Source organism: Silurus aristotelis, assembly GCF_946808225.1.
Source record: "Silurus aristotelis genome assembly, chromosome: 10".
NCBI lineage: Eukaryota > Metazoa > Chordata > Actinopteri > Siluriformes > Siluridae > Silurus > Silurus aristotelis.
The window spans coordinates 9086698-9099580 of NC_139583.1; the positions used below are offsets into that span (position 1 = coordinate 9086698).

The window sequence follows — 12883 nt, forward strand, 5'->3', positions numbered from 1 at the left end:
GAACATTGAGCCATTTTGTCATTTGACTCAAGATATCAAGATTCAAGACCACTGTTGTCAGTCTTTCCCAGAATGTACCAACTAGCTGTATTTACAATGTAATAAGTTCTGGGAAGAGTATTGGCTGTATGAAATTAACACAGATGTTTAGGTAACGGTGTCATAATCTTAAACTATGCACTACAACATAGACAAATCAATAAAAGCTTTTAGGTCACTTTATTTTAATGATTAATGAGTGGGCAGTAGAATCCTGTTGTCCTGAAAAATGTTCAATGCTTCTTTGGCCACCCACTGTGTTTCAGTGCAGGAGAAAAAAAGGGGGTAAAAATCTAAACAAAAACAGCAGGGTGCCACCAATACACACTCAAACTGTTAATAGACACCATTTTGATTATAATCTCTTATGCTTCATTAGGACAAGAAACGTTTTTACAGTGCGATTCACTGAAATGATGGGGTTCTCAGTTGCCACATGGTAACTTCTCTCTGCAAAATATATGATAATATGAGCAGACTTACATCTTGAAACAGCATCATGTTTCCTAGGAACGGAGCTGGTTTGGGGTGTCGGATGCCACATCGCTGCAAGGTTGAATAGGGCAAGGTGGAATACCTGTAACAGACAAAATATTGAGTGAAATGTGGATTAAGTGATACGCATTTACACACACACACACACACACACACACACACACACACACACACACACACACACACACACACACACACACACATATATGTGTGTGTGTGTGTGTGTGTGTGTGTATAGATCCATATACATTTGTGTGTGTATACTATATATAACAGTGGTTAAATTGGACTCTGGATAAGGTCTTCTGCCAAATGCCAAAAATGTAAATGTATGCGAAGTGTGCAAATGAAATAAAGATCATGACAGATAAAAAGAGCAATATAAAAATGCAATCCAAATGATTAAAACAAGCTTTACTTTATTTGTGTACCAGAAGCCAAATTAGCACCATGAATCAACTTTACAGCAGATACAACAGGCCCTATTTGCAAAAAATGTTCTGTTTTTAAACACTTTACCATCATAATGACACATAAAAGGTCTGTGAGCACAGTGGAGCGCTGCATTTGCTATATGTGATGAGAAAAAATTTTTATGCATGTGCACTGCTTCTGCTAACATTACTGGTCCTCCAATTCAACATTTCTTTATAGTTACACAAGGCGACAGATCAAGATCCAAAAAAATCTTCATTCAATTAATCAGCCAAGTTAACTCAAAATACAATCGCATCAGTGCTTACAATGCTCTTGATGTGCATAAAGACTATGGATACTCCAAAAAACATTGATGCCCTGTGGATCAGACAAGCACCAAATTTTTACTGTAACCAAAAAAAACCCCATCAATCTCTCTCCCAATCTCCACCTCCACAGGAGTTCATTACCATTTTAATTGCCAGATTTGGCTGAGGAGGTTTTATCTGTGCTGCAGAAAAGCTGAAACAGTAGCTCATTTTATGACACCTCGTTAATTACTCTGCGGCACTAGGCATCATAACAGACTACCCCGCTAACGAATCGGGATGAATCACCAGTTCGCGACTGCCTATGTTTGAACTCGGACCCATTTTTCACAGATATATTCACCATCAACTGCCAGACGCTGCCAAATATCCCACTGACAGACAGTCCCAATTCATTCAGCTTGTAATTACTTTTGGGCCAATGTAGAAATTCTGAAAAAGGTGTGTACGACTTTGACAAGCAATCGGAGGAGACGATGTAGAGATTAGTAGCAACGTAAAAAGTTTGGGGTCTGAAAATTTTGGAAAACATGACTGATTCTAATAAACTGCTCCCGAGGGAATGTTGGAGTGAGTAGGCATTTAAAGATGGCACACTGTGCCACATAATTGTCTGAACTATGACATAGTCTGGAGCAGCAGGTGGGTTACGAATACACAGCTGCGTGTAATGGTAAAAGTGAAACACTCTGCTGCTTGCTCTGCACTATTCTGTCAGGTCGAATAATGGTACATTCTTCACTTAGAGTGGAAATGGAGTTCTGCTGCAAAATTATAGTGTTGTAAGTTATATCACGAGTGTACAACAGATATAACAAAGCAAAACAAAGCTTTTTTTTGTTGAAACGTTTGCATACTCTCTGGACTAAATGAATACAAATAAGGAAGTTAAAAAATAACAGTGAGGCAGTGTGATGAGGTCCAACACAGAGCAGATTTATATTTAAGACACGTTGACAGACACCATTCTCCAGAGTGACTTACAATTATCTCATATATACAAATCAGCAGTTGAGGGACAATAGCCCTGCAGGCTCACCAGTGGCAGTTTGGTGGCATTGGGATTTGACCTCACAACTTTCCGATCAAAAGCTGAACACTTTCCAAAATGCAAAAAAATAAAAAATGTAAAATAAATCTACAATTACACACATTTGAATCTGTTTATGTCAAGCACCCATTATGTTGATGCTCCTGCTGTAAAAATGTATTAGAACAAGCACATTAATATAACCTTTACAGTCATAGTTGCTGTTATAGCTTCTGACCAATCCAGTTTTTAATTTCATCTACACCATCACAACAGCATGTTGATATTTTGTATCTAAATTGCACAAATAGAAGAAAGAAATATGAACCTCTGTTAAAAAAAACCCTAAGGAATGCAACCCATTTACCATTGACTGTGTAAACATATTCAACAAAAAATATCCTCAATTGTGAAAAATCAAGTTTGAGTGAGTGAAGCAAAGTGGGGTGAAAAGTTTGCAGTAGCAACAGAACACAGCTATGTTATACTCTTGGGATGTCTCCAGTGCAAACACACATGAGGCCCAAATGTCCTGTACGTACTCATGGGCTCGCCTGAGATTTGCTTTGCCAGTATGATGTGAACAACATGTCAGACTTTGCTTTCAGGGTGACCTCACTGAATTTGCAACGGCTGTGTGAGGTTTAGAGCCAGAGCTGTGTGACAGGAAACAAGCAAATGGGAGCAAATAGGAGAGACATTTCTGACTGACTGGCAGACTCTGAGTCATTGTGGTGTTTTTCCTGAGAGCAGAAAACACATGGGTCAGCCAGTGTTCTTATTAGGCCTGTAGACATATGCTGGGTAGAATATGAGCGAGAGAGAAAGAGAGTGAAAGTGAGAGTGAGAGTGAGAGAGAGAGAGAGAGAGAGAGAGAGAGAGAGAGAGAGAGAGAGAGAGAGAGAGAGAGAGAGAATTCATAGTACAGCTGAGTAGGGAAGAGAATGAGTATGTGAGTTAAGGAGAGAAATAATGTGTGTGTGCATGTGTATGTGTGTGGGAGAAAGAGAGAGGTCTTTTGGGGTGATGTGTAATTGGTAGGTAAAGAACAGAGTGTCATTAGACCCCAGTTGAAGCTGCCTTCCTTTGCTCAAAAGAGAAAGAAAAACAAGAAAATCCCCTAAAGTAAGTAAGAGGAGATACACAAGCCAGCATGATGGAGGTTTTTTTGTATTTATTATTATTTAATACACACAAAGAACAACTGACTGACAAGAAGCGAAAAAAGAGAGCAAAGATAATGAAAGGCAACAGAAAACAAGAAAGATTGAAAGAAATCATGCAGTCAACATGACTCCTGTGGATGTCAGGACAGTCTGTACTAGTGACAGTGCAGAATAATAAGAGCGGCAGTAAGAGAACCTTTTATACACATAAACACAAACACACACACACACACACACACACACACACACACACACACACACACACACACACACACACACACACACACACACACACACAATCATACACCACAAGCCACACACGGATCTCTCAGTAGGATTAACAAGGATACAAGCATTGGTTTCACTGTGAGTGAACGTAAACAGCCCTGGTGTGTTTGTGGAAATCCAATTTTGAAGCGAAGCAGTGAGGAAATAGCAGCACTCCTGATACAGATACGGCACACGGAAAATTCTGATAAGGGAGCTAAAAAGGGTTGGCACGCTGCTTAATGATTAACAGCATTATATGCAGATGCTTCATGGCTTTAAAGTGTGAATACCATTAGTCAAAGTGCTTGCATTAATGTTTAAGTTCTTCCGCCACCGACTCAGAACATTTTCCGCCATACACTAAGGAACTCGCAGACAGAGGTGTGGGCAAGACATTTTTATTTCACTCAGCCGCCTATACTAAGTCTGGCCAATCTCGCAGTCACGCTTGACCGATCCTGTCTGCTCCAGCAGTTCTATTATTTTTGTACTCAAATGCATTTCTAATTCACTTGATTAATTATAAGCAAAAATTCATCTTGTTTAGTTCTGTTACCTGAAAATATGTTGAATTGAGTGATTTTAAACAGGATGAAGCAGATGCTGAATATAAGGAAAGAATGTGGTAAACGTTTCACCTACAGTCGTACCACACGATGTGGCCATCTTTTTTTCTACAAGCTTCATATCTGCCTGCAACCGCAACTTTTTTTTGTTGGGTCCTGCAGATTTCATTGCTGATACACACTACTGGCAGACATATGCTTGCGTGAACACACACATATGCACACATACGACACACAAACAGACAAAGATATACAAGCGCACACATGCACATATACAAACACTCAACATAACACAACCATTAAACACATGCAAGCATACACATACACGTGTGTAACTGTCGTATTAGAACCTGCTACTGGCATAATTATTAATAAAGCTAATTAATTCTGTGCTCTGTAACCAAAAAATAATAATAATTTAGGATTTTTTAGTTTTTAAAAGTTGCATGTCTTACACTACTTTGGAAATATCTGTCAGATATTCTGTTCTTTGTAGGTTGTTAGGTCCTCAAAAAAATCTAATAAAATCATACATACCCACTGTGTTTTGTAATTGCCTAGAATGACACTAATCAAAATTTTGGAAAAAACTCTGTTCTGTTATGTCTCACAGAAAGAAACAGCACAAAGTGCAAGCAGCTTCCCACTGCACCAACCACATTGATCACGGCAGCTTTAATTGTTCATAGGTCCTTTTAGTGCCTCTCTTTATCATCTGTGGCATGTTTTAAGTCTATTCTACTGTTCTAGTGGCTAATAAAAATGGAAATCAATGATGGCTCACTGATTCATACAGAATTAGCCTGACATATTTGAGAACAACCAAGAAATCACATGCGTACAAATGCATAAAAACATACACATTCTTGGCAATCTATCTATACAGATTCCTGTTCATACCTGTTCAAACAGCTCTATAGAGGGACTTTCCGCCTCTTTTCCCTTCATAAAGGTTCATGCATACTGTACACACTCCACAGTGAGCTACCACATAGAACTGTCTCAGATTAGAGTTTGTTGTCTGTAAGCTAATAGAGAAATTGCTGTGCTGGCTGTGCTGGAGTGTATCAGGGGATTTGGCACTCGCACTGGCGTAATGGGTTAAAAAATATGTATGTGTTTATTGAAAGCAGCAGTGTGTTTGTTCAATCGATCAGCCAAGTAACATGGAACCACAAGATTAGCAGCAGAAAGCATGCGAGTAAAACAACTGGGAAATTACAAAAGCGCTTTCAGACCTGCCATTACAAGCCAACTATCTTAACACCCACTATACTGTCTGGCTGAAAATCAAGATTATACTGCGTGATAATCAAATAATTGACTACAATTTTCCATATAATTTTATTTGCACAAAAACAAGCACAAGTAATCCCAGATTTGTTTAAATATATTTCAACATTTCAGAATTAATAAAAGCACGTCAGTCATGCTGACTCTTGATTTCTTTAATGCCAAAGAGACTGCATACAGTAAGGAAAATAAGTATTTGAACACCCTGCTATTTTGCAAGTTCTCCCACTTAGAAATCATGGAGGGGTCTGAAATTGTCATCGTAGGTGCATGTCCACTGTGAGAGACATAATCTAAAAAAAAAAAATCCAGAAATGTATGATTTTTTAACTATTTATTTGTATGATACAGCTGCAAATAAGTATTTGAACACCTGTCTATGAGCTAGAATTCTGACCCTCAAAGACCTGTTAGTCTGCCTTTAAAATGTCCACCTCCACTAAATTTATTATCCTAAATTAGATGCACCTGTTTGAGGTCGTTATCATCCTATGTCTTAAACTTTGTGGTTGGAAATGTCAGGTGTCCTAGTACAATCCATATAGTGCTGATGGATGGATAAATGAATAGATGGATGGATGGATGGATGGATGGATGGATGGATGGATGGATGGATGGATGGATGGATGGATGGATGGATGGATGGATGGATGGATGGATGGATGGATAGATAGATAGATAGATAGATAGATAGATAGATAGATAGATAGATAGATAGATAGATAGATAGATAGATAGATAGATAGATAGATAGATAGATAGAGCCATATATTTAAACAGCTGAAAAACATGTTTGTTTCATGTAATAATACAGGAAATATGTAATAGTGCACTACAATGCAGGACTAAATAGACATTACCAAATCACATCAACCATGCAACCTAATCTAATCTAATCCTGATCACAATCCACAGTCATGCTTGTACCTAATCATAGTGAATGAGAAAAGTGCTCAGCATCCCAATCAAATCTGCCTCATAATCCCAAAGCAAGTAATGCAAATGGGAGCGTCACTGAGCACACAGGAAGCCAAAAACAAGCTTGTAGCTACACATTACTGCCATTCTGTATGATCACGTAATCAGTCATCTTCACAGCGTGTGAAAGCTCATAGCCTCAGCGCCGCAAGCCGAAGCCTGTGCTCCCTCTGCCATTATTATTAGTCTCGATTAAACAACGGCTTTACAGAGCACGCAAGTAACAATATAAAAAAAGCTAGTGGCAACACATCCATGCTTCATACCCCAAGAGGATGAAGGGAATACATTCCTAGTAGGGTCTATAAAATTTTAACATAAAATTGGTAGCTGTATTTCTATTTTTCATGCCTGGACAAGCCAGAATAGATGCATATGTGGTGACATAGAGGATTATAATCATTTGAAATAGTTAATATGTAAAGCAAGCTGATATTCAAATGCCAGGTGTTAATAAAAAGCATGTGTTTTAATTAGATAAAGAGTTTTGAATAGGAAACAAAAAATTACAAAAAAAAAGGTCAAGGATTAATTTTTCAAATACTCACTTAGTTTTGCAATTTTAAAAGCAAAATTAGAAATTAATCAATACATTAAACTTTTCACTTATTTTAAACTCTTTTTGCATGAACTCCTGGTCTTTAAAAAAAAAATTTTCAGTTAACACATAAGTGACACATGCTGGTGGTCCTAAATGTTTCCCCCTCGTCTAACACACCCGTGTCAGAAGTCATGGTACTTAACATTTTTGTTGGATCAGGTGAGTTGTGAGAGAGAAGGCAAAAATAAGCCACTCTACTCCTTTCAGTAATGTTACTGCATATTGGTGCTATTAGATTCCTCAAATGAACACAAATGACAAGGATGAAGAATGCACTTATTTTGCCTCAGAGCTGAAGACAGGATATAATATGGATATGACCATTCAGTGATTGTCAATTATGAAAAGGGGTGGGGTCATCCTTAAGAAATCACACCCATCTTAATAGAAACATCTCATTTTAAGATAAAGGTGATTAGTTACAGCACCTGTATTGATTTGCAAGTGAATCTGCTCATGCCAGGATAATAAATGTTCCCTACAGTATAACAGACCCAGCAGATTATTTTTCATTTGACGTGTCACACTATCTGTATAGTATAATGCTTTTACATGAAATACAATTCTTGTTTTCACCAAAAGCATTCTGCTTTTTTTTTTTTTTTTTTTTATCTCTCCACTTCACAGTATGGGCTTCGATGCACGAGAGTGAATTGTGACATGGCCAATTTGGACATCAAAAAGGCAGTGACTGCTGAAAGCACGTCAACATGAGCACCACAATAGCTTTTAGAAGACTCAAGTGACCTTTATTTCTCCGCCCTTTGTTCTGTCATGTGCACTGTATATTATCCCTATGGCTGTCTGGGTTTCCTCTGGGTTCTCTGGTTTCTATCCACGATCTAAAACGTGTTAACTTCTCTAAACTGCACCTAGGTGTGAATAAGTATAAATGTGTGTGTGTGTGTGTGTGTGTGTGTGTGTGTGTGTGTGTGTGTGTGTGCATAGTGCCCGCCTCACACCCATTGTTCCCAGGGTAGGCTTCGAGACTTGAGCCTGAGGAGGAAAAAGCATTTACTAAAGATTAATAAATAAATCTCTCTCACACACATGTGCACACCTCACGTTTTACAGAGGATAAAGGAAACTAAAGAACCTGGATGAAACCCATGCAGGCACAGGGAGTACGCATTAAACGTACCATTACTTTCTGTAGTCGAAAGGTGAATCATGAACAAATTAGACATCACCAAGCGTTTAGTATAGATGCATTACATTTATATTATATAACAACACATAGGTTTTAAACAGGAAGGACGCTGTTTGTAATGAACAACCATACTTGATCTGATGTGAAGAGATACAGTAAGCTAGAATATTATATTTGATGCAATGCTATCCTCCTTCCAAACATATTCAAGCAAGATGTCATTTGTTGTAAAGCTCATAAAGTAGAGCTTCTGCTCGAACAATTCAGAGTTAAATAACAATTCTTTCCTAAATGACTAGAAACCTTTTAAATGCAAACCTATGACATATAAGAGCCCTTTCTCTCTCTCTCGCTCTCTCTGCAGCTACAGTACAATGAGCATGCAGGTGCAGGTTGTAAGATAACAATAACCAAAAATAGAGGTGCAACAGACATGTGAGTAGCCCTACTGCAACATCCCTGCAGTTTATGTTAGTCATGCAAGTCCCTGTAGTTCCATCACACCTCTCCAAATCCCAGGCCTGCTCTCTTGGGGACTCACCACGGCAATAACATTCTGCTATTTCCATCCCTCTGTTGGGACTCACCAGAGATTGTTAGATACATAGCTAGAGCTTTTGTAAAATAGAGGACAGGGTTATGCATGACAGCTGAATTTTCTTGCATGGTACTCTCAGAACTAGGTATTGTCAAAACTTCTGATGAATACAGAAAACTCCAGATTTACTTGCAAGTGATAGCTTGTTGATAAGCTGTCAATATGGTCAAATTTCATTACTTTGATTTTGTATTTAGATTAAAATCCAAAGTGGATTTCAGCTGTTAGCCCAACCACCTCACACATACTGTATAGCGCATATGCTGTTATGCTTTTCTGCTCAAGACAGCAGCTCCAACCTCCAGCCTGCTCAAACCTGTTTGTTCATCCTCCTCTAACCTTTCTTATAAAATCAAGGTGTTTTCCACCTGCAGCACTGCTGCTCACTGGATGTTTTTGTTGCTGTGTAAACTCTACAGACTGTTGTGTGTGTGTAAAAATCCCAGGATATATGCACTTTCTGAAATACTTAAACCAGCCCACCTGGCACCAACAATCATGCCAAGGTCAAAGTCACTGAGATCGCATTTTTCCCCATTTTAGTGTTTGACGCGAACGTTAATTGAAGACCTGCATTAGCATGATTTTATGCGTTGTGCTGCTGCCACATGATTAACTGATTGCATTATCTCATAATTAATAATTAAATAAACATCCAGATATACAGGTACTCCAAATAAATGCTTGATGAGTGGCTAAAGACGCTTAAAAGCTTTAAACTCAGATTTCTATCAATTTAACACTGCAGCTAAATATGGATAATTTTTGAAAATATTAGTTTTGAATCTTCTTCTGGCTTCTCCCATTAGGGGTTGTCAGAGCGGATCATCCGTCTCCATACCCCCCCTGTCCTCTACATCTGCCTCCTTCAAACAAACTACCTGCATGTCTTCCTTCACCACATCCATAAACCTCCTCCTTGGCCTTTTCTCTTTTCCTCCTTCCTGGTGGCTCCATCCTCAGCATTCTCCTATCGATATATACCCCATGTCCCTCCTCTGCACATGTCCAAACCATCTCAATCTTGCCTTCCTCACCTTGTCTCCAAAATGTCCTACATGCGCTGTCCCTCTAATAAACTCATTGGATATTGTAGTGAATTTATGAAATGTAGTGTCATTTAAAAAAAAAAAAAAGGACTGGAATGAACTTCCTGACAATTATGTGGCTGGAATGTTTTAAACAATTTTCGTGTTATATATTATCGGTGTATTTATTTGTCTTTTTCTTGTCCTATTTGTTCTATTTTCTGAACAGGATAAAAAAAACTGTTTTTAATCATGACATTCGTCTTGCCAAACGGTTTCACCCAGCGGCGCTGATTTTTACCTGCTGCATTTTCTATATTGTATTTTGAGATTCAGTCAACAGCTTGCTCAAATTGAGCTAATCAGCAGGACAGGAGGTGTGAAGACAACTGGGCTTTATGCTCCGTGATGGCGCTCCAGTCCCCATTAACAGTGCTGTCTGCAGTAGCAACCTGAAGCATCCAGCTGAGAGCTCATTTACAGTGCTGCGTGTATCTCAGAGAAATTAGAGTAGATTACAATATTAGCTTTATTATCAGCCGATTGCCATGGAAAGGTCTGAGGGGAGCAGGTTTCTCAGGGAGGTGTGAGCCCTTGATATGATTAACATCTGTGATGGATGGGCTGTCCAAGAGCCCTCAATTAAGCAATAACAGCTCCAATGACAAAGAAAGTCAATCTGGCCACATAACTGCTGTGCTGCAGAGTCAGCTATCCACGGATTGATACGATTACCACCGCATGGTGTGCAGTGGCAGCATGTATTAGCACACAGGAGGGCGGTGAAACTCAGTTAACATGGCTGTAAATACTATAGTGCTGTGGTCTGGGTGTATACCAGCATCTCTATGCAAATAATGTCTTAATGCATGACGCTCCTAAACACAATGGAGAAACGATTTAATCCGAGGAGACAGGAAACACTCGACTGAAGCATTCGAGGTATGTAACTAAACCTGTAATGAATGAGGAACATGAGAAATACTGTGACAAGGTAAAAAAGTAAGACAGATACATAAAGAAAAGGAGAGATTGTGGCCTTTGGTAGCTTCTCTCTCTATTTTGTTGTCTTTGCTCTCACAACTCACCTGATCCAACAAAAATGTTAAGTACCAGCTGATTATACAAACAGATGGGTTTAGTCTCACATTCTCACTTTTTATTAACAGATCTGTGTGAATATGTCATCCTCTCCACCATTTCACTTCAAATTATGGAACCTTTTCACAAATTACCTAATTGCACATTAACCTATAACTACTTCTCACGTTTCACAGGAAAGTAGTTCTTAACTCTGCAAGAGGACTAAGCTTTATTTTGAACCTCATAACAACACTACAGCAGCATGAAAAAAAAAAAGAGCCGAGCATCACAGGAGACGACACAGCCAAGATTATGCAGAGATCCACGATGAGTGCTGTCTGATTGCCTCATATTAACCCGCATTTAGCCCAGTTGGCTTTAAAGCGCATTCCTCAGCCGAGCCAAATCAACTAAATTATATCTTATCATATCAGTGCTTTAGATGAGTTGATTATATTTAATACATTTTCATCAAATGGCCCATATGTTCTTACTTATCTGTTATTTGTTCTGTTTCTCTATGCATAGTCCTCATGAAAAAAGTCCTCATTTTGTACCTTTTTGTAAGTATGCATGTATAGTATATATCTTTTACCTGAGAAAATGAAAGTGCAACAAAGCATTAAAGTGTAATTAGAAATGTTAAATTTATTATAATTATAAATTATAGGTGAAACATTTGTGCTTAAAGGAAAACTCCACCATGAAATACATTTTTAAAGTTTATACCGAACAATGAGTTGTGGCAGAGTCTCAGCTCGTTAGCCATTAAAGAAATTATAAACAAAATGACATTGATGACGTGAAGTTTTATTAGCAGAAAGGTTTAGAATTGTTTGTGTATAGAGGAGGAAGATTCAAACACTAAAATGTTGCTATTTAATCAGAAACAAAGCAATTCAAACTTGCACCAGTGTCAACAGGTAGTCGTACGGCCATATACAGTGGGTACGGAAAGTATTCAGACCCCCTTAAATTTTTCACTTTTTGTTATATTGCAGCCATTTGCTAAAATCATTTAAGTTCATTTCTTTTCCTCATGAATGTACACATAGCACCCCATACTGACAGAAAAACACAGAATTGTTGACCTTTTTGCAGATTTATTAAAAAAGAAAAACTGAAATATCACATGGTCCTAAGTTTTCAGACCCTTTGCTGTGACACTCATATATTTAACTCAGGTGCTCTCCATTTCTTCTGATCATCCTTAAAATGGTTCTACACCTTCATTTGAGTCCAGAAATTTTTTATTATACTGATTGGACTTGATTAGGAAAGCCACACACCTGTTTATATAAGACCTTACAAATCACAATGCATGTCAGAGCAAATGAGAATCATTAAGGTAAAAGGAACTGCCTGAAGAGCTCAGAGACAGAATTGTGGCAAGGCACAGATCTGGCCAAGGTTCCAAAAAATTTTTTGCTGCACTTAAGGTTTCTAAGAGCACAGTGGCCTCCATAATCCTCAAATGGAAGACGTTTGGGACGACCAGAACCATTCCTAGAGCTGGCCGACCGGCCAAACTGAGCTATCGGGGGAGAAGAGCCTTGGTGAGAGAGGTAAAGAAGAACCCAAAGATCACTGTGGCTGAGCTCCAGAGATGCAGTCGGAAGATGGGAGAAAGTTGTCACAGTCAACCATCACTGCAGCCCTTCACCAGTGGGGCTTTATAGCAGAGTGGCCCGACGGAAGCCTCTCCTCAGTGCAGGACACATGAAAACCCGCATGGAGTTCTCCAAGATGGTGAGAAATAAGATTCTCTGGTCTAATGAGACCAAGATAGATCTTTTTGGCCTTAATTCTAAGCGGTATGTGTGGAGAAAACCAGGCACTG

General features: G+C 38.7%; 2 protein-coding genes across 5 annotated transcripts in view; both read right to left on the reverse strand.

Annotated features, from left to right (window-relative positions):
- The window catches only part of LOC310731884 (uncharacterized protein), a 421718-nt gene that overhangs the window by 180756 nt on the left and 228079 nt on the right, over nucleotides 1-12883 (reverse strand). The gene's annotated exons all lie outside the window — the stretch shown is intronic.
- The window catches only part of tbxas1 (thromboxane A synthase 1 (platelet)), a 67945-nt gene that overhangs the window by 46377 nt on the left and 8685 nt on the right, over nucleotides 1-12883 (reverse strand). For all 4 annotated transcript variants that reach the window (XM_083551950.1, XM_083551952.1, XM_083551949.1 and 1 more), the window contains exon 3: nucleotides 523-616. In XM_083551950.1, the coding sequence (XP_083408076.1) occupies nucleotides 523-616 (94 nt within the window). The remainder of the gene's footprint in view (nucleotides 1-522; nucleotides 617-12883) is intronic.